The sequence below is a fragment of the Mixophyes fleayi genome, chromosome 8 (assembly GCF_038048845.1).
Source record: "Mixophyes fleayi isolate aMixFle1 chromosome 8, aMixFle1.hap1, whole genome shotgun sequence".
NCBI classification, from domain to species: Eukaryota; Metazoa; Chordata; class Amphibia; order Anura; family Limnodynastidae; genus Mixophyes; species Mixophyes fleayi.
In genome coordinates this window covers 122,216,189-122,236,759 of record NC_134409.1, presented here as the reverse complement: position 1 = coordinate 122,236,759, position 20,571 = coordinate 122,216,189, and the positions used below count along the sequence as shown (strand labels likewise).

General features: G+C 41.4%; 2 protein-coding genes across 3 annotated transcripts in view; one reads left to right on the top strand and one right to left on the bottom strand.

Moving 5' to 3' along the window:
- The window catches only part of PRICKLE2 (prickle planar cell polarity protein 2), a 938,433-nt gene that overhangs the window by 653,295 nt on the left and 264,567 nt on the right, over window positions 1–20,571 (top strand). The gene's annotated exons all lie outside the window — the stretch shown is intronic.
- SYNPR (synaptoporin) overlaps window positions 1–20,571 on the bottom strand; it is a 123,706-nt gene that overhangs the window by 56,450 nt on the left and 46,685 nt on the right. Inside the window, exon 1 of one of the 2 annotated variants that reach the window (XM_075183360.1) lies at window positions 396–786. The exons of the other annotated variant lie outside the window; for it this stretch is intronic. Coding sequence (XP_075039461.1) covers window positions 396–419 — 24 coding nt within the window. The 5' untranslated portion in view covers window positions 420–786. Of the gene's footprint in view, window positions 1–395; window positions 787–20,571 lie in introns of those variants that run through there. 2 annotated transcript variants of the gene reach the window in all.

The following is a 20,571-nucleotide window of genomic DNA, read 5'->3' as shown; positions in this document are numbered from 1 at the left end:
GAATCCCAATAGTCTAAAGAAATTCTAGTTTACTTGGTTCAATATTTTAGTATATACTCCTTTGGCTTTAAAAAAATGGACAATTTATTAATTATAAACACATTAATTATAGTAGATCCATAAAAAGCACAGAAAGAGAACGAATCTTACATGCTGAACATTTATTTTAATAAATATAATTACTTATTTACACAATATATAATTTGGATAATAATAATGACAATAACGTTATGGTTAATTGGGTGAAAAATTATATATTAAATTGTTTGACTGCTCATAACATAATAAAATAAAAACACTAAAAGCATAAAATGTTCAAAGCATAAAAAGTATTAAAAATAAACAAATATGTAAAATCAAAACACACCGCTGTGCAATGGAGACATTTAACTTACCGGAGCGAAAATCACCATACACATTTACAAAGGAATTTATAATCCAACTCTGTGCTCTGGAAAATAGACAGAGGTTGTTGCATGCTAAATTGGACAAGGTTTCCAAAAGCTTCTGTGTAGAGGCTTCCAGCTGCCTGTCCTTTCCATGAAGTACAGTAAATCAAGAGGTGAATTAAATGCAGAGAAATTGAGATGTTAGTCCACCCAAGAAAGCAAAGCCTCCGATTCCCTTCCTGAGGGTTGGCAAGAATTGTCATAACATTGGAGATTACAGTGTAAAGCCAATAGTAAGGCTGTGGGATCTGTGTGATACTTTAACTTGCTGCAGAAAACCTCTTCTGTGTTCCGAGGCTTAGCTGTTCTCTGCCTTAAGAGTCAGGTTCATGGGATAATGCAAGAGCTGAAATACATTTCCTTTGTATAGATTCAGAAATACATTCAGAGAGGAGGGGACATGGTGGTGTTATAAAGATGAACTTTTTTCGTTGTAACGCCTGTGGGATTTGATTTTCTTTAACTATTTCCAAAATAATTCAAACTATAAAGTTGAAAAATCTAGGAAGAACCAATAGGATCTAATTATATATAATATATTGACTTTGTATTAACTAGTATCCTCTTTACATAACTAATAATTAGAGATCAGTGATTTGGCTTCAACAGTTTGCATTTTGGACAAATAATGTCAGCATGCGGTCCCTGGGTACTCAGGTACCAAAGGGCATTTGAACAGCACAAACTCAAATGCCATTGACCCCTCAGGTTAATGCATCTGACGTGTGGTGGATAATGAACGCTTGTAGTTGCGTTTAGGGAGGGAAATGCAGGGGTGTACCCACGGGGGGTTTTTCCAGGTGCCTGGAAACCCTTATCAGCCTGGGGCACTGTATGCTTGAGGTGGTTTGCCCCGTGTATATGATGGGGATAGGAATTGCTTGTGTATAGGATGGGGATAGGAAGAGTTAGAAAGCAGCCCATGGCATGCACCCATGCATACTGGTCATGCCCATTGGCGGCACAGGGTGGAAACCCCCTTCTAGAGATCATGCGTTTGCCCCTGGAATGGAGAAAATTCCATTGATCTCAATGAGATCAATTTGAGTGGAGCACAGAAAAATGGAGCAGAAGGTAACCAAAAGATGGGGCGCAGCACCAGAAACTCAATGGCCTTGAGCGCATATACGACTGATAGTGGGTATGGTGACATTAAAATGCTAATAAATACATGTATTTCATGTCAGTGGGTACAAAGGTTCACGGCAAATATGGTAGTTGGTTAGCAACAACTGTATTTAAAGGAGCCAGATTCCATATTGCTGGATTTATCTTGGGAATTACCAACACTGATAGATTTCAGATTTGCAGGAATAAATATCTACTTGCGAATGCTTAAGCGATGGCTAAAAATTCTAGGAACATCTCTCAGCCAAGACTTCAGAGCTGCAATTTAAAGTCTTTGTATAAAAATGTAAATGCCAAACTTAGAAGTATTGCTAACTTGATCAAATCTGCTTATTGCTATTAAACAGACACCCTAGTAAATGGTGTATCATTTATATTCATTTTACACAGCTTTAGGTCACAGCTGTTATTTAGGTGGATAAAAGGTCTGCACAAAGTCTCAATTTAAACCATTTTATTGTTCGAATAAAAGTCAATGGTGCTAAAGCTATTATCACTGTAGCTGTTCTCCCTCTGGGGCCCATATATTATTATTATTAGTAGTATTATTATTATTATTATTATTAATAAGAAAAAACTTTACGGTAATAGGTAAAATTACTCGTCGCTGCAATTTATCAAAAAAAAAAAAATCCACCAAGGCTGTTGAGCAATACTCAGCACAATACTGGCCTGGAGCATAGTGTGTGGGTAACTTACTGCTTCTCCGATAGTTGTTATATAGGCATAGGGAAGTCTTACAGAGGTGACCTCTTTACTGAATTGCACCCACAAGCAAAAATAAGCCCTTTCATAAATATGCCCATATGTGTCGAAAATGTGTCACTTTTCACTACCCTGCAACCATCACCAATGAGGTGCTGTGTATAGTTTCAGTTGGCACGTTGTGGTCAAGTTATCAGACCAAGATCACAGAGTGTATGGTCCCATAGCAAGAAGGATGTTCAAAAATCTGGATTAGTAACCGGCTCCAATAAATGTGATCAGAAAATGACTACTATCAACCTCTGTCTGCACTCATCTTCTGAGCACTAAGAGGCCCTCGTTTAGTCTAAAAGTATCTTATCTATCTATCTATCTCATATCTGTCTATCTGATATCTATCTATCTATCTTGTATCTATGTCATATCTATCTATCTATTTATCTCATATCTATATATCTTGTATCTATGTCATATCTATCTATCTATTTATCTCATATCTATATATCTTGTATCTATGTCATATCTATCTATCTATTTATCTCATATCTATATATCTTGTATCTATGTCATATCTATCTATCTATCTCATATCTATCTATCTTGTATCTATCTCATATCTATCTATCTATCTATCTCATATCTATTTATGTCATATCTATCTATCTATCTATCTATCTATCTATCTATCTAACTATCTTGTATCTATCTCATATCTATCTATGTCATATCTATCTATCTATCTATCTATCTATCTCATATCTATCTCATATCTATTTATGTCATATCTATCTATCTATCTATCTATCTATCTATCTATCTATCTATCTATCTCTTCTCTGTCTATCTATCTATCTATCTATCTCTTCTCTGTCTATCTATCTATCTATCTATCTATCTCTTCTCTGTCTATCTATCTATCTTGTATCTATGTCATATCTATCTATCTATCTATCCCATATGTATCTATCACCTATCTATCTCATATATATCTATCTGATATCTCTCTATCTCAAATCTCTCTATCTTGTAGCTATCTATCTCATATCTGTCTATCTGATATCTATCTATCTATCTATCTATCTATCTATCTATCTATCTATCTATCTATCTATCTATCTATCTATCTAACTATATCTTCCCTGTCTATCTATCTATCTATCTATCTATCTATCTATCTCTTCTCTGTCTATCTATCTAACTATCTACTCTTTCAGGGTTTTTCAGATATTTTACTTGATAGACCCTGGCACAAGTCTAAAGTAAAGCAGCATAATAAAAATATGTGATTGCTAGTTCTACGCATACATTCACTGCAGAGCAGACCAGTTCTATGCAGAGCAGCAGTGAACGGGAGATACCTCCCAAATTTCTCACCCATAGGACAAAGCTGTCCTGACCAAGATGGCGGAACAGATCCCTAAAATCGTGACTGTACCACCTAAATGAGGAAAAGTAGGGAGGTATGGTATACGTAATTACATGGAGAGAAAGAGGTCACAATTATATTGTCTTTTTTTATAGCATGTAATGCTATAAGCAACTTTTAATATACTCAGTAATATTTGTGTGTTATATAGAATGTACTTTATGGAAGTTTATTAATTAAAACAAAGATAAAGTATTATTTTGCAGATTTAATTACGTATAATGCATACACGGTATTGAGCGGGATTTGTAAAGACAAAGCACGGCGATAGCTAGTATGCACTAACTATAGTCACGTATAGTCCTGGAATCTGTTCCAAACATAAAACACCAGTATTTTCTTAAAGAGCACCCATCAGCACAATGGTATGAACTGTCACCTACTGTAAATGTGGCGGTGTTTATATCTGTAGTGTAAAACATTCGCCTTTCCTCTCGCCCATATGCAAATTATTCAACATGTTCAAGGGGAATTTTCTTGACTTCATACATGGTTTGATTGAACAAGTAACGCCTCCTATCACTTCTAGCACCACAGGAGAGTTGAGTTTATATCTGTATGGCTGGGTACACACTACAGAAATTTTCTCCCGATATGTTATCTATAACGATTTTACCAACGACTGAAATAAAATAAAAAGTCCCGATCAGCAGCCGATTCATAAGTACACACTGTACACGTTTTACACGATTCACCTTCAGATCTGTGCTCTTCATCTGTCACAACCATTGGCTGAAAAGATTGTGACTCTGTAAACTCTATGGAGAACCTGATCGTGAGTGCGTACACACTGCAGGATTGCAACAACATTGTTCCTCGAACGAGATTTTTAGTCCGGTTTAAAAATCAAATGAAACCATATGATGTGCTGTGGAATGATAATCGTTCATCGTTGGAGTGCACACACTAATGCGATATTGGGCTGAACAGTTGTTTATCATGTGATTGGCCCGATAATCAGCTGAGAACCCTGTAGTGTGTACCCAACCTAAGAGGCTGCAGAAAGCCGCCCTGTAAAATATAGGTTTACACCAATTCATTAATTAAAGCTCTGTCCTTGGCCCTCTGCTCTTCTCTCTCTACACCACCTCTCTTGGTAAACTCATTCAATCATTTGGCCTCCAATACCACCTATATGCAGATGACATCCCGTTGTCCTAAACCAGGTATCTAGCTGTCTCTCTGCTGTAACTACCTGGATGACACAGCGCTTCCTGAAACTCAACTTCTCCAAATCTGAGCTCATCATCTTTCCTCCTGCCAATGTTGCTATCCCTCCCAATTTCTCCCTCTTGGTTGATAACATCACTCTTTCTCCTGTCACCCAAGCCCACTGCCTTGGAGTGACCCTTGATTCAGTGCCCAGCTTTACCCCTCATATCCAGTCCCTCACCAAATCCTGCCAATTCTGCCTCTGTAACATTACGAAAATCCGTCCCTTCCTCTCTCAGGAAGGAACCAAAATCCCGGTCCCTTCACTCGTTTCGAATATTGCAATCTCCTTCTCACTGGTCTTCCTCGCTCTCGCGCTTCTGACCTTCAATCCATACAGAATGCTGCAGCTAGGCTCATCTTCCTTTCCCACTGCACCTCTTCCACTTCTCCTCTACATAAATCCCTTCATTGGCTCCCTATCCGTTTCAGAATTCAGTTCAAGCTCCTTACCCTCACTTACAAAGCCCTTTCCAACACTTCTCCCCCTTACATTTTTGACCTTGTCTCGAGTTACATACCTATCCGGCCACTCCGCTCCACCTCTGACATCCGCCTCAAATCACCTCTCATTACCTCCTCCCATGCTCGCCTCCAAGACTTCCGCCGTGCTGACCCTAATCTTTGGAACTCCCTACCCCATCTGACTTGACTCTCCCCCAACCTTCAGTTCTTCAAACGCTCACTCAAAACTCACCTTTCAAGCTCGCCTATCCCATCACCTCCTATCTATTATATCCATCACCTCTTCTTCCTAGTCTCCCATCTAAATTTTGTCTCCCAGATGGTCCTACAGTCTCTCACCACCTCTCCCTTTAGAATGTAAGCCCTCGCGGGCAGGGTCCTCTCTACCTATTGTCCCGCGGCTGTCTCCTGTCCCTCGTACGTTCTGTCACGTGTTTTGCTGCACTCTGTGTGAGTCCCCATAGCATTACTCACACTCATCTGTGCTGCTGACATGTATTACCTCATCTATGTGTTACTTGCTTCTGTATCTGACGCTACAGAATCTGTGGCGTCTTATAAATAAATAAATAATAATTAATAGCGCCTGAGAAACAAGAAGGAAGGAAAAGCAAGGTGATTTATGCAGAAAAAGCCCCCTTAGTGGATAGAGAAAGAAGACGTGAAATGGTAAATCCTGTGCCGACCGAGCTTCTTAACCATCCCTACTGCACATTACAGCATGCTTGCCTACTCTCCCAGAATTTCCGGGAGGCTCCTGAATTTCCAGGTATTCTTCCCGGTCTCCCGGATGAGTAGGCAAACCTCCCGGACCCTGTAAAATGACGAAATTCACGGCATTGAATAGTGGAGGGGTAGGGCTTAAACCTGTCACTCAACCCCCCCCCCCCCACTAATTAATACCGTGAATTTTTGTATTCTATGGTAGGGGTGGGACGTAATGATGTCATCACGCACCCTCCTACTCTCTGTCACATGATCTGTACTCCAATCTCCCGTACAGATTTAAAAAGTTGGCAAGTATGCATTACAGTAAAGCTGGCAGGATTTGCCATTAGTTTGCAGAGTTACACTTCCTGAATACTGGAGATCTACCTAACAATATCTCCATCCTGTCCTGTAAAGAGGTGAATATAACGGAAGCAACATATTTTCCAGTAAGACGTAGAACATGTTTATTTATTCTGTATGTTGTCATTTCGTATATCTAGTAAAATTGTCAGATTTACCTTAAGCAACACAATGTCTTACACAGGTCAGTGGCTCAGAATCACAGGTAAACACACTCAATACGAAATTAAATATCTCCATTACTTAAACGTTTGCTGATGCTGTAAGCTAGCAGAGAGCCTAATTACTGTCAACAATACTTAAACTTGTGCAGATAACTGGCCTTCAGAAAGTTACTAGGAGTGCCTCTGTAAATCTGTGCTCCAGCTTCCCTCCCACATGAAAATCATTATTTTTCACACAAGTTATTGGCTTCTGTACTAAGCTTGTCATTCACAGCCCCAGACTTATTCCCTGGCAGGAGGATGAAGATTGTTAGTTTGGCTTTTTAATATAGATGCACTCAGCTCAGGATTATGATTGAATTGAGAAACTTCCCCATACTTTCCTAATATGATTGCCCTTATTTGGAAGCTACACAAGTAGGTTATTCTTGTGAGACCAGTCAAAGCAGCGAATGCATAGATCTCAGCCCACTTAGGGCTACAGCAACTAGGAAGTTGATATAACTACAGCTACAGGCCCCTGGGATTTCTGGCTTATAAAGAACTTAAGTGTCTGTCACAGTCCACACATGGCGATAGATAGATGAATAGGTTTTTCTGAACATTTACAGAAGAATAATATGTAATAATTCACAGAGGCTTTTATGCGATGCTACAATTTCCCCAAAAGTTATGGGGTCTATTTATTAATTATACTTGCCAACTTTTCCTCTTTGGTTTCAGGGAGATCCCAGTGGGAGGTGGGCGTGCGGGGGCAGGGCTTGACAAATCGCATTATTTTGGCCCCACCCCCTAAATGATTGCCACAATTTTGGCCAATTACAGCAGGGGCGGGGCTAAACTGATACGATAGTCGCATCATTAAGCCCCCCCTGCCACTTATCTATTGCGGGGGTGAGAACCGGGAGGTTGTCCTGCTCTCCTGGGAGCCCGGGAGGTCTCCCAGAAATGCGGGAGTCTCACAGACATTCCGGGAGAGTAGGCAACTATGCGTTAAAAAAAAGTAGCTAATGAACCTTTAGAGACTGAAGTGTCTTTTACATTTCTGTCTCCATTACTGAAGTCACGTTGTCAGTCTTACCTGTCAGTCTTTAATTAAATCTTGGTCTCCATTAAAATGACCACCTCCATAGGCATCAAAATGTGGACATAGGACACAATTCCTGAACTGTGTCATCATGCCACAGATGGCAAAGCCAACCACGTCTTGTACTGGCTCAGCATCAGGGAGAATGCCAGACTCTTCAGGGAGTGAGGGAGATCACCCCTATTTCAGGGAGTCTCCCTGACATTCAGGGAGAGTTGGCAAGTATGTTATTAATATATGGCATACTTGTCCACTCTCCCGGAGTGCCCGGGAGACTCCTCAATTCGGATAGGTTTCCTGGATTCCCACATCCTGCCTACTTCCTAGTTAAGTGGCCAGGATAGGAACCTCCATGATGCAATTCGCGGTGAAGCGTAATTTTGGTCCTGCCACACACAGGGCCTGATTAAGGCAATGAAGACCCTCGGGCGAAGGGTACTGTAAGCCCCCCCCCCCCCATATATATACAGCACTTAGCAGGTCCTTTTCTATCTTTTTGTCCTGCTGTTCGTGCGCGGTGGGCAGCGCATTGCTTAGTGAGGAGATCTTAGCGTGACTATGAGTCATAGTCTCACAAGACCTCCTCTCTAGCAGTGCAATGTGCACCGCGACCGAACTGACGGCAGGGCAGCTGACAGCATCAGATTTGCTGTTAGCTGCGCCTGCCTAGAATGAATGGGAGGCCACCCCCGACCCGATCGCCGGCAGTATTACATAAAAAATATTTGTTAGGGCCCCCCCAGCTGCCCGAGGCTCTTGGGCTGTAGCCCACAAAGCCTATTAGGTTAATCCGGCTCTGACCTCACGTCATTGCATCATGTCCCAAAATGACGCGATACGCCACGCCCCCATCCGTGCTCACACCTCACCTCCCCTCCGGAACCTCCAGGAGGGAGAGAGTAAAGAGTTAAGTATGATATAGGGCAATGGGGCTGAAAATCACCAATCGCCACAGAATTGAAAGCCCAGGTGCTGTTAATGTATTTAGATATATGTTTATATACAGATTTATATAGCATGGTAAGAGTTAGGATGGGTACACACTACAGGGTTTTCAGACCATTATCGGACAATTCACCAGATAAATGTTCAGTCGGGCCGATATGGCGTTAGTGTATATGCTGCAACACCACTGAACGATTATCATTCCACAGAATATCATATCATTTCATTTGATTTTTAAACCGGACTAAAAATCTCATTCAACGATTGAACAATTCCGTTCCAGTTCTGCAGTGTGTATGCTCTCACGGCCATCTCAAGAGGTGAACAGGAGGGCAAGGATCTACATGAGGACAGCATCCAATAATCACCTGAGTTCCTGGTATCCTCCACCTCATGCACCTGTAGCTTTGGACACGGCCTGGACACTCCCTACTGAACGGACTCTGCACAGTGCTTTTTACAATTACAGTTTTACTATGATTTGATGGTTTTATATTTGCTGTTTCTTATAGTCCCACCTTCATACCACACCTTGACTCTCTAGCTGGCTCTCCAGCTCCCCTTAGCCTAGTTATCATACACAGTCACCTCACTGCACCCTGCAGTATCCCTAATCTTATTAGGCCCTCTCCATTTCAGGCAAATGTCACTGTCAAGCTTAAGGCTGGGTACACACTACAGGCTTTTCAGCAGATTATCGGGTCAATCACCCAATAAACTAACGTTCGGCCTGAACATGTGTCATGACTTCAAATAACATCTAGAAAAAAGTTCCTAACATTTGGTGATTGGCTCGTAAAGATGCGATTAGCAGCACAACGCTGCTTCCTCACACTAAGGGATATATTTACTAAACTGCGTGTTTGAAAAAGTGGAGATGTTGTCTATAGCAACCAATCAGATTCTAGCTGTCATTTTGTAGAGTGGACTAAACAAATGAAAGTTTCAATCTGATCGGTTGCTATAGGCAACATCTCCACTTTTCCAAACCCGCAGTTTAGTAAATCTAGCCCTAGATCTCTTTAGACTTTACAAGCATTTCCAGGGATCAACACCTTGACTGTTGTCTACCTCTGTGTACTATCCTATATTATCATGTGTTTGGTACTACCATGACCCACTTACTGCTCTTAAACCAAATCCCCCCCCCCCCATTCTCCCACCATGATTGTTGGGGTAACTATGAGTTTTACAATGGGGCTTTCTAGTAACCAACTATAGGGGACTTTTACACATTTACACGTGTTCACACTAATATTTCAAGGAGTATCCTTAAATGCTTCCAACCCAGCTGTCCCACAAGGAGTTAAATCGCATCCACACCAAATCCAGGCACAGCCGTCGCTTTGTGACATAATAACAATATTCAGATCACCGAGCTAATGTTCTGCAGTTGACGGCACCGTCGGAAGATGGAGGAGAGTGGACTGTGCAACATAGTGATTTTGTATCTGCCTTTGTTAAGGAAGCCCTTATATTGTTCTATGTTCTCACTATAATTTCCTCCGTCAGACCATTCTTCTGCTTTTTAACACCATTACCATGTCATTCACAAGCTATTCCCAAAGACATAATCACTATAATTACTGTTGACATCTAATTAACATTCAACTTCCTTCCCGCAGAAACTCCAGCTGAAAATGCCTAGTATTTCGATATATAACTAAAGCATTTGCTTTGCTCATTTGTACAGCAACAGTTTTGTGGCTGAAATTTTTAAATACGATTTTTGTCTTATTTAACTTCCCGGATATTGATAATAAATAAGCCTTGTTTGCATATTGAAGTAATTCCTTAGGCGTCTCATTAAACCTATTCTCTTATGAAATCAGCAGTGGATTTATAAATTAAACCCACACATGAGCCTCCTCTCAGCACTTAGGCCTTTTATATTAAAAAATGCAATGAATTATGAATTTTAGGATGAACCACCCTACTGCTATATCTGTTAGATGTTGGATTTTGAATCTAGCACTTACATTATATATTACATTAGGCTGACAACTTTAGCGAAAGTACAGCTTGCTCCTAAATATGAAAATTCCCTCTGTGTCCTATATAAAGGGACTGTAACCTCAAATATATTTTTAGCTTAATTGGGCCTAGCACATGGACATTTATATATTAGATGCACAGTTAGACTAATAAGGGGCTGATAGAGATGAAGATCAAGGCCCCCCTTGTTAAATAGGCCCTAGGACAGGATTGGTCAACGTGTGGCTTTCCAGGTATTGTGAAACTACAAGACCCAGAATGCTCTGCCAGCAGATAGCCAGCAAACAGCTGGCAAGGTATGATGGGACTTGTAGTTTCACAACCCCTGGAGAGGGAAAGATATGCCAGGTCTGCTCTGGGACAAACGTACAGTAGCTTTCTTTTGGCACTTGTGGATGGATCCAAATGATCAGCTGGGAGCACTTGTGTCAGGATCTTTCATCACTAGGAAGGTGCCATGCCTTGGGGCCCATGGAGATAATAGGGCCCGCTTCATGGCAGATGCAGAGGGTCAGATGCCCCCTGTTCCCTCCTCCCCACCTCCCTGCACCGGGGCCCACAGCTTGCTAGTTTCGCTCTGCATTTTCTGTGTAGGAGTATAGCAGTGAATTGCTGTACAAGAAACAGTGGTTATCAGTGATTGGGGCACTGCATAGTATACTGCATAGGCAAACCGAAGGGGGGTTTCTAGTACCTGGAAACCCCTCTCCAAGCCTGGGGCACTGTATAATTGAGGTGGCTGGACCCTGCTCCCGCTTCACACAACTCTGTTCGAAAAGGGAGAGCTGCATGCACCTAACAGTAGTGCATGCAGCATTGCCCATGTATATTATGGGGATAGGAAGAGTTGGAGAGCAGCCAAACACTGTCTAAAATTATAGCTACGCCCCCATGCATGCTGGCCACGCCCACTGGCGGCATTGTGTGGAAACCCCCCTCTACAAATCCTGTGTTTGCCCCTGTACTGGTCATCATAATATGAGTTTCTGCATAGTGTACAGATGACACTGGTATTTGGCGGGCACTATTTAAAGAAGCCGCCAACTCAGGACCTGCAAGGTGTCTGTTTCTCAAACCGCAGACTGTGATGTATTTATCCTCTTGTGCAGTTGGTCATCTGGGCCTTCTACTTCCTTCTCTAACCTGGTTGGATCCACTTTGCCATTTTCCCTCAAGACAGTAGTGGACACCTTTGTCTATTAAATCTTTAGTATCTTGGCAATCTGACCCGTGGCACAGCCGTCATTTCATAAAACAACAACAGACTGACGTGCTTCTTGAGGAAGCTGTTTTGTCTTCTCCATTCTTTTAAAGCAGAATTTAACTTTAGAAATGACCGTGTAATACTGTAGCTTGCAAGCCGAGGTAAGACAATTTATTTGCTTTATTGAATAGAATAATAACTGTTCAATAAAGCACAACACAATTACATTGGTTTCTCTAATAACCAAATAACATTCAAACATGATTAATTAAGGATGAGCTAAGAGGGTTTGCCATTATTACACTGGAGAAATGCCTGCTAAAAATGGGGCTTTGTAGTCATATGTGCACAATAAATCATAAATCAGTTATTTCAAGCAGTAATAGTCTTAACTATACTTTTAAATCAATGTAATGGTACCTTGATACAAAACAGTAGAAATACTTTAAAAAAAACAAGAAATTTCGAAGTGATGCCAAACTTCTGTATTCTAGTATGTGTATATGTATATATATATATATATATATATATATATATATATATATATATATATATATATATACATAGTCATACAGCATATGGTTAGGAGAGGCCTTTACTCTGCTCTTTTCAAAGCCAAGGAAAAGCATCAGGGGGGAGCAGAGGACTAGTAGGTCTCAATGACCCAAAATTGCTAGGCCCTCTCACTTCCTGGCCCTATAGCCATCTCACCTTCCCCGGTATCCATGATGTCAGAGCTTTCTGTTGGTTACTGAACTATAATTCTACCTAAAATAATTCCAGACAGGGGATGACATCTTCATTACACTCTTTCTGGATCACATCTCTAGATTTATAGAGTGATGAGACAGGTTGAGGCTTGAGGCTTTCAAACCATTTGACAGGAAAGGCTGATATTCTGTCCTGAGCATTGCACTGTACTCTTGAGAATGGACTATGTATTTGGGCAAGAGAAAATGGGCTATGTATTTGGGCAAGAGGAAATGGACTATGTATTTAGGCAAGTGAGAATGGACTATGTATTTAGGAAAGAGGGAATTGACTATGTATTTAGGCAAGAGAGAATGGACTATGTATTTGGGCAAGAGGAAATGGACTATGTATTTGGGGAAGAGAAAATGGACTATGTATTTGGGCAAGAAGAAATGGACTATGTATTTGGGCAAGAGGAAATGGACTATATATTTGGGCAAGAGGAAATGGACTATGTATTTGGGCAAGAGGAAATAGAATATGTATTTGGGCAAGAGGAAATGGACTATGTATTTAGGCAAGTGAGAATGGACTATGTGTTTGGGCAAGAGAAAATGGGCTATGTATTTGGGCAAGAGGAAATGGACTATGTATTTGGGCAAGAGAAAATGGACTATGTATTTGGGCAAGAGGAAATGGCCTATGTATTTAGGCAAGAGAGAATGGGCTATGTATTTGGCAAATGGGAATGAACTATGTATTCAGGCAAGAGGGAATGGACTATGTATTTGGCATGTGGTAATGGACTATGTATTTAGGCAAGTGGAAATGGACTATTCATTTAGGCAAGTGAGAATGGACTATGTATTTAGGCAAGAGGGAATGGACTATGTATTTGGGCAAGAGGAAATTAACTATGTATTTGGGCAAGAGGAAATAGACTATGTATTTAGGGAAGAGGAAATGGACTATGTATTTGGGCAAGAGAAAATGGACTATGTATTTGTGCAAGAGGAAATGGACTATGTATTTAGGCAAGTGAGAATGGACTATTTATTTGGGCAAGGGGGAATGGACTATGTATTCAGGCAAGAGAGAATAGACTATGTAGTTGGCAAATGGGAATGAACTATGTATTCAGGTAAAAGGGAATGGACTATGTATTTGGCATGTGGGAATGGACTATGTATTTAGGCAAGAGGGAATGGACTATGTATTTGGGCAAGAGGGAATGGACTATGTATTTTGCTAACAGCTGCACAAAATATTTGCCTTTAACACTTACTATGATTTCTGTCAGAGAGAGCTCTCCGGCTGTTGCCACGACAGCTGGGACGCAAGCAGGAAGGATGAGCCGCAGGTCGCTGCGGCTTGTAACATTAGGAACATTTTAAAGGAAAAAAATGCAGGTGGCCTAGTGACCCAGCCCAGGGTAGCCCAGGGTAGCCCTTGGGACCAGCCGGGGGGGGGGGGGGGAGGTGTGACCTCTGCTCTGCTCTTTTGAGGGACCTCTGCACTGTGATAGCCATTCTAACCCATAAGAACTGTAACAGTGGAACTGAGCGCCCAGACCGGATTCCAATACACCGACCAGTAGAGGATCAGGGGTCTCCAGAGTGGATGGTCTTGTACCTCCAGACCCCCATCACAGCCAGGCCCCATAGAAGCTGAATGGGCTGCCATGACAGTAGTTACGTCCCTGGTGTGATACCTTTGAGCAAAGCGTTAGGAAAGGGTTAAATCAGTGGGCCACACATGAAGGTCTAAAGTAATGAGTCATCTATAGAACAGTTTGTTACTGCAAACAAGGATATACTTAATGTGCCAGATTTAACGCTGAATAAATATATACTTGTCACGCCTGGTACGGTGAAAAGGTTGTACTTATTGTAGTGTAAACGTGAATAATTAGCATGTGCGCTACAGTAAAAAGTACAATTATGACACCACACAATAGTTTAGGAGTCATACGTTCACATATACAAGGCCAAGCAAGATTAAAGCAAATATATAATGTGCAAAATCTAAGGGAACAGACCGAGATATATCACCTGGTCAGACCTAGCTGCTGTAGAGAGACACATGGGTCTATTTACTAAAATGTGCCCGTCCTAAAATCTAGGTGGGCAGTCATCTTGTGACAGAACAGTAAATGCATTTAAACTGTGACAGAAGACTAGTAAAAAGGTTTTATTATGTCAATGACATTAGTATCTAATTGTACTGCACATTAAATATATATGTGCAAGACCTGGGGGCGCCCTAGGTGGTGACCACCCCCCCTACTAGGGACCGGCACCCCTACCACTGCTGCGTCTTACCTTAGCAGGCAGGAGGCAGGAGATGGGGGCGGCATTCTCCACACATCAGACTGTGACATCACAGCTAAGTGCTAGACTCTAGCATAATTGTGGCATGGAGAAGCAGCAATTTCACATGTAAGAAGCTGATGGCTGCTTCTTTTTCATGTCAGCATCTAGCACTCCAGGTTGGGGCACCACGGGGACATTAAAATCAATAGAAGGGTGACATTACGTCACTTATTCAGTGTTTTAGGCGCACCCCCTTCCCAATAATTTCCATCCTAGGCAACTAAAGGTAGGTTCAACTAAAGGTAGCTCCAGACCTGAATTCACTCTAACTTGCAGCACGGTGGCTCAGTGGTTAGCACTTCTGCCTCACAGCACTGGGGTCATGAGTTCAATTCCCGACCATGGGCTTATCTGTGTGGAGTTTGTATGTTCTCCCCGTGTTTGCGTGGGTTTCCTCCGGGTGCTCCTGTTTCCTCCCACACTCCAAAAACATACTAGTAGGTTAATTGGCTGCTATCAAATTGACACTAGACTGTAAGCTCCAATGGGGCAGAGACTGATGTGAATGAGTGGCGTTATATAAATAAATGGTGATGATGATGATGATTACAATATTTGCATTGACTTAATATAGAACTTTTATGCTTAATATAAATTATCTATAAAAAGCAGTCTTACTCTCTGCAATGCATTTACAGGTCATTTTATTACATTATCCAGGTTTAAGAGATCGAAGCATTGTTTTGTATTTCAGTCCGATGGAGCCCTGTATGAGGTTATTTAGAAAGTTTGGTGCTCCTGACAGCTATCGTAATGCACAGTCTCTGTCAGCCCGCCAGCTCCAGTTAACAATGATAATTGCGGTTATAACGTCTACCCTTGTCTTAGCTAAGTGGCTTGTGGCATAGAAAAGCTTCTCACGTTGAATTAGGGTGAATAACACAACAGTAATAAGGAATGATCAAGTTCCTGTATGAAGTGCAAATATCTCCTTCTTATTGATTTTGATGCCCCCTGGCATGGCATTATCCTATGTAGAGCATTTATCCTGCAGCTCAACGATAAGTAAATCATTTCAAGGGAATCTATCATGACAAAACAAGTATGTGTGTTTGTAGTAGGCTACACCATACTTGCCAATTCTCCTGGAATGTCCGGGAGACTCCCGAAATTCGGGTAGGTCTACCGGACTCCCGGGAGAGCAGCCAAGTATCCCGCAAATGGCAACTTGCTGTCAAAATTATGCGATTCACGGTGAATCATGGCGAGTCGTGATATTAAGTAATCTGCATTCTGGTAACTATATTTTTTGGCAGGTCGGTGTACTATTGAATTGGACTCCTCATGTTGTTGTCTTCTCTGTCGGGGTAGCCAGTACCGTCAAACTGACTACCACCCATTTAAAGGCAAGTTTTGCCTTTAAACACATTGCCGTTCTTAATTTTGTCGGCAAAGTCGCCGAATATCGTCAGTTTGCAGAAATTGGACCTTAATAAATTTACCCCCTGGAATGGTTCCAGGAATATGATTGTAATATAAGGCAGAGGCCACTCATTGGCTAACTGGTGTATAACAAGAACAAGATATTTGGACCCACCACCAGATAATTTGCAACAAATAGGGACATAATATTCTTGATATAAGCTAGTATTTCTGTATTCTCATGGCAAATGGGGGAAGAGCTCACTATTAGGTACATCATACTTTCCTTCTCTCACGGAATTCTCGGGAGACTCCCAAATTTTGGGTAGTTCTCCTGGACCTCCTAGTGAAGTTGACAGGACGGGGAGCCTGTCTGTGTAATTTCACCATGGGAGACGGGTCCAAAATGCCGCAATTTGCGCTGTAACGTTCCCCAGCACTGCCGCTTGACCTCCCTTCCAGGATCTCCCAGAGGGGAGAATTTCAAAATCGACAAATATGAGGCACATGTTCCCAAAATAAGGGGCCATTTGGTGTTTAAATATTAGTCAATAAGTCACTTCAGTAAAGTTTACTAAATATTTATTTATAATTCTGTAATCTGTTACTTCTATGCAATGAGCAGTGCAGGAGACGTACTGATCTTTGAGGTTTAATTGTTTGCTTAAACCCCTTTCATCATTATCAACCTCGTACTGTCTGTATTAGCCCCCTCTCATCCTCATTCATCCGCCAGACCCCCCTCCCCTCATTCAGCTTTGCTGCTTACTATTCTAGAGAACTACAAGTAACATCAGTTCCCCTCTCAGTACTTCGCCTGCTGCCACTAGATCAGAGGTGAACAGACCAGTCCCCATATGAACATCTTTAAATTCGGCACTCCAGAGTGCCGGCTGCACACACAGCATTTTGGAGACTCAATTAGACATTGGGCATAGGGCTCATTAGACAGTTCGTACGGTGTAATGGAGGGGTTAAACCTCAGCAAAATCTTTTTCTTGTAAATTGTATAGAATTTCTAGGGACATTCTCTATTTTTAAGCTGTCTCTTACAATGTCCCTACATTTTAATACTGATTGCCCAAATACACAGTGCAATTTATTTTGTTGCCCGTAGGGGCAGCATTCTCATCATATTTTCCTTAATCTTGATCAACACAGAACTGCACACTATATACCTCCTAATATTTACCCAGGGAAACCCGGGACAAAATAAGCCCTTCCCCTGATCTGGACAAGACACGCCCCCATCTCAGACAAGACAATCACATGTCTGCTTTCTGACGACATTCCTCCTAGTTTCCCGCAAGCCCTGCCCCTTTCAGGCTTCACGCAATGTAACTGTCCCGCCTAAATGGGGACACTGGCGAGGTATGGCACTTCCGTTCCACCACATGCTGAATGTCAGTTTCAGTATTTCTACTTATTCTGTATGAATGGAGAAATGCACAGTACCACTTCTCTTATCCTATACTACATGCATCCATTTTCTCCGGAGAAAATACTTTTTACTCCATATAGTGTCCAGAGAGAGAGTTAAAAATTATTTCGCCACAACTATGTTACAGAAAACCGCCGGGGATCACTGGCTTCTCATACGTTTGAACAGTAATCTAGTGGATTCAGAAACTGGATTAAGAGATGTTGGAGCCTAAACCAGACATAAAGGTCTCCTGGGATGTTCTGGGTCAATTAGACAATTCATCATCAACAACAGCTACTTTTTATTTAACGCCACTTAGTCTGCAGCACTGTACAGAGAACCCACCCACATCAGTCCCTGCCCCATTGGAGCTTACAGTCTAAGTTCCCTAACATACACACAGACATACAAATACACAGAGAAAGAGACTAGGTTCAATTTAATAGCAGCCAATTAACCTACTACCATATTTTTGGAATGTGGGAGGAAACTGTAGCACCCAGAGGAAACCCACGCAAACACGGGGTAAACATACAAACTCCACACAGGCCATGGTTGGGAATAGATCTCATGACCTCAGTGCTGTGAGACAGAGGTGCTAACCACTGAGCCACACAGATGAGACCCTGGGTGGTAACACATGGCTCTACGCTTACCCTTCTTATTTTATCTGGTTGGCAAATTACCATTGCTTATTTTTAGAGTATCGATGAATAAACTGTTACCAGCAATGTGTTGGCTAAGTGGTTAGCACTTCTGCCTTACAGCACTGAGGTCATGAGTTCAATTTCCGACCATGGTCTTATCTGTGTAGAGTTTGTATGTTCTCCCCGTGTTTGCCTTGGTTTCCTCCGGGTGCTCCGGTTTCCTACCACACTCCAAAAACATACTGGTAAGTTAATTGGCTGCTAACAAATTGACCCTAGTTTGTGTGTGTGTGTGTGTGTGTGTTAGGGAATTTAGACTGTAAGCCACAATGGGGCAGGGACTGATGTGAGTGAGTTCTCTGTACAGCTCTGCGGAATTAGTGGCGCTATATAAAAAAATGGTAATAATAATGTGTACATTAGATTTTATTTCACCTTTTTGTCCTGCTTGCATGTCATGTATTTTAAAAAAAACTGACAATGGAGAAAAGTTGCACTTTAAGGTAATTCCATTCCAGTAACAGACTTGACATTAGACAGTAAAGAAGTTTTCTTTGAGCTGTAAACTGATTATTTCTGAATACATTATCATTCGGCAGATGTTCTACATTGAATACTGTAACTGTCAGTGAGAATTTTATTATGGTAATTCGCTGCCCTCTAGTGGTGAAATCCTGCACAACAACCCTGCAATATATGAAATGAATAGAACATCTTTTAACACTGGAAATCAACTGCAAGTGCAGAGAAAAAAGCATGCTCTCTGTGGGAATGCTTATCATTACCTGATAAGCATATTATTAAATACAAAAATAGACATTAGTAACAGCCACTATTTTTATTATGCTAATATATTACAGAAAATTTAATATAGACAGAAACCACATCCACATTGTATCAGTGATTTTTATAATCAGCTATGTATTAAAATTACTGTGAAGAAATACGTAATTGACTACTATAAGTTATTGAGTCTGTACAAACCATTGTAAATGAGCCCTACCCTCCTGAACTGTGTGTCCGCTGCTGTGATAACGAGCTTTCAGCATGATCTTCATTACTGCTTATAGTATAGTCTAATGTAAGGAAAATGCCAAGAGCGCACATACAGCTTCTATATGGCTTGCCTGACCTCTAGTGGAGGAAATCGTGCCTGCAGTTACAGTACATAAATCAAATCAAGTGCACAAAGATGGTGTCTGCTATGAATAACTAATTTGTGTTCTGTATGAGATTAGATTGGGGCGCTTCATATGGTTAATGGCGCAGTAACAATTATTCACCACTCAGCTCTCTTAAATCACTAAACCAAAAATTAGTTAAGTGCAAGATATTAAAATGAACCACGGTGGGTGAAAATAAGGCAAATTTGAAGGCAGTCCTTTATATATCCGGTAACATAGACCTTAGGGCCCATTTGTGAATCTGCATTGGTTTAAATCCCCCTGAGAACTACAGTTTTCAGGCTATTACCGCATTGTTAAATAACAAAGCTACTGCTGACTATATCTCAGATATCTGCTACAGTCCAGGGGCAAACACAGGTTTTCTAGAGTGAGAATGATCAGCATGGAAACAGCGTGGCTATCAATTTAACCAGTGCTGGGACGCTCTCCAACCTCTTCCCATACACATCAAATACTGCACTACTGTTAGGAACACACAGCAGAGTGAACCAGGACTGTCCCATTAGAATCAAGACAGTTGTCAGCATTAAATTAATAGTCCCGTCACCCCCCCTTAAAAATAAAAGGCACACCTCTATTGAGGTATTCATGAAAATAGGTACTGTGTAGCCCAATTTGAATAGCGCATACGTTTTCAAGAGCAAAGTCATTCAATTTCAATCAGTCTCTGTCGAATATACAAGGAAATAGTTACTATACACAATTACATATTATAGCATTTGCATTTATGTAAAAAACTTTTTGAATATTACTATTGTATAACATCTAACAAATAAGATCATAGTTGCCAACCTTTAACGATTGGCCTCCGGGAGTCTCTGTGTAGAGGTGGGCGTGAGGGGGCGGGGCTCCGTGAATCGAGTCATGTTGGTGCCGCCCCCCTGTTACGTAATTCATTTTTAGCACAAGCGGCGCAGCCAAAATGATGCGGTTCCCGGAGAATTGCATCATGGAGGCTTCAAATCTGCCCACTTCATTAGGAAGTGGGCAGATGCGGGAGAATTGTTAGCTCTCCCGGGAGTCCGGGAGGCCTACC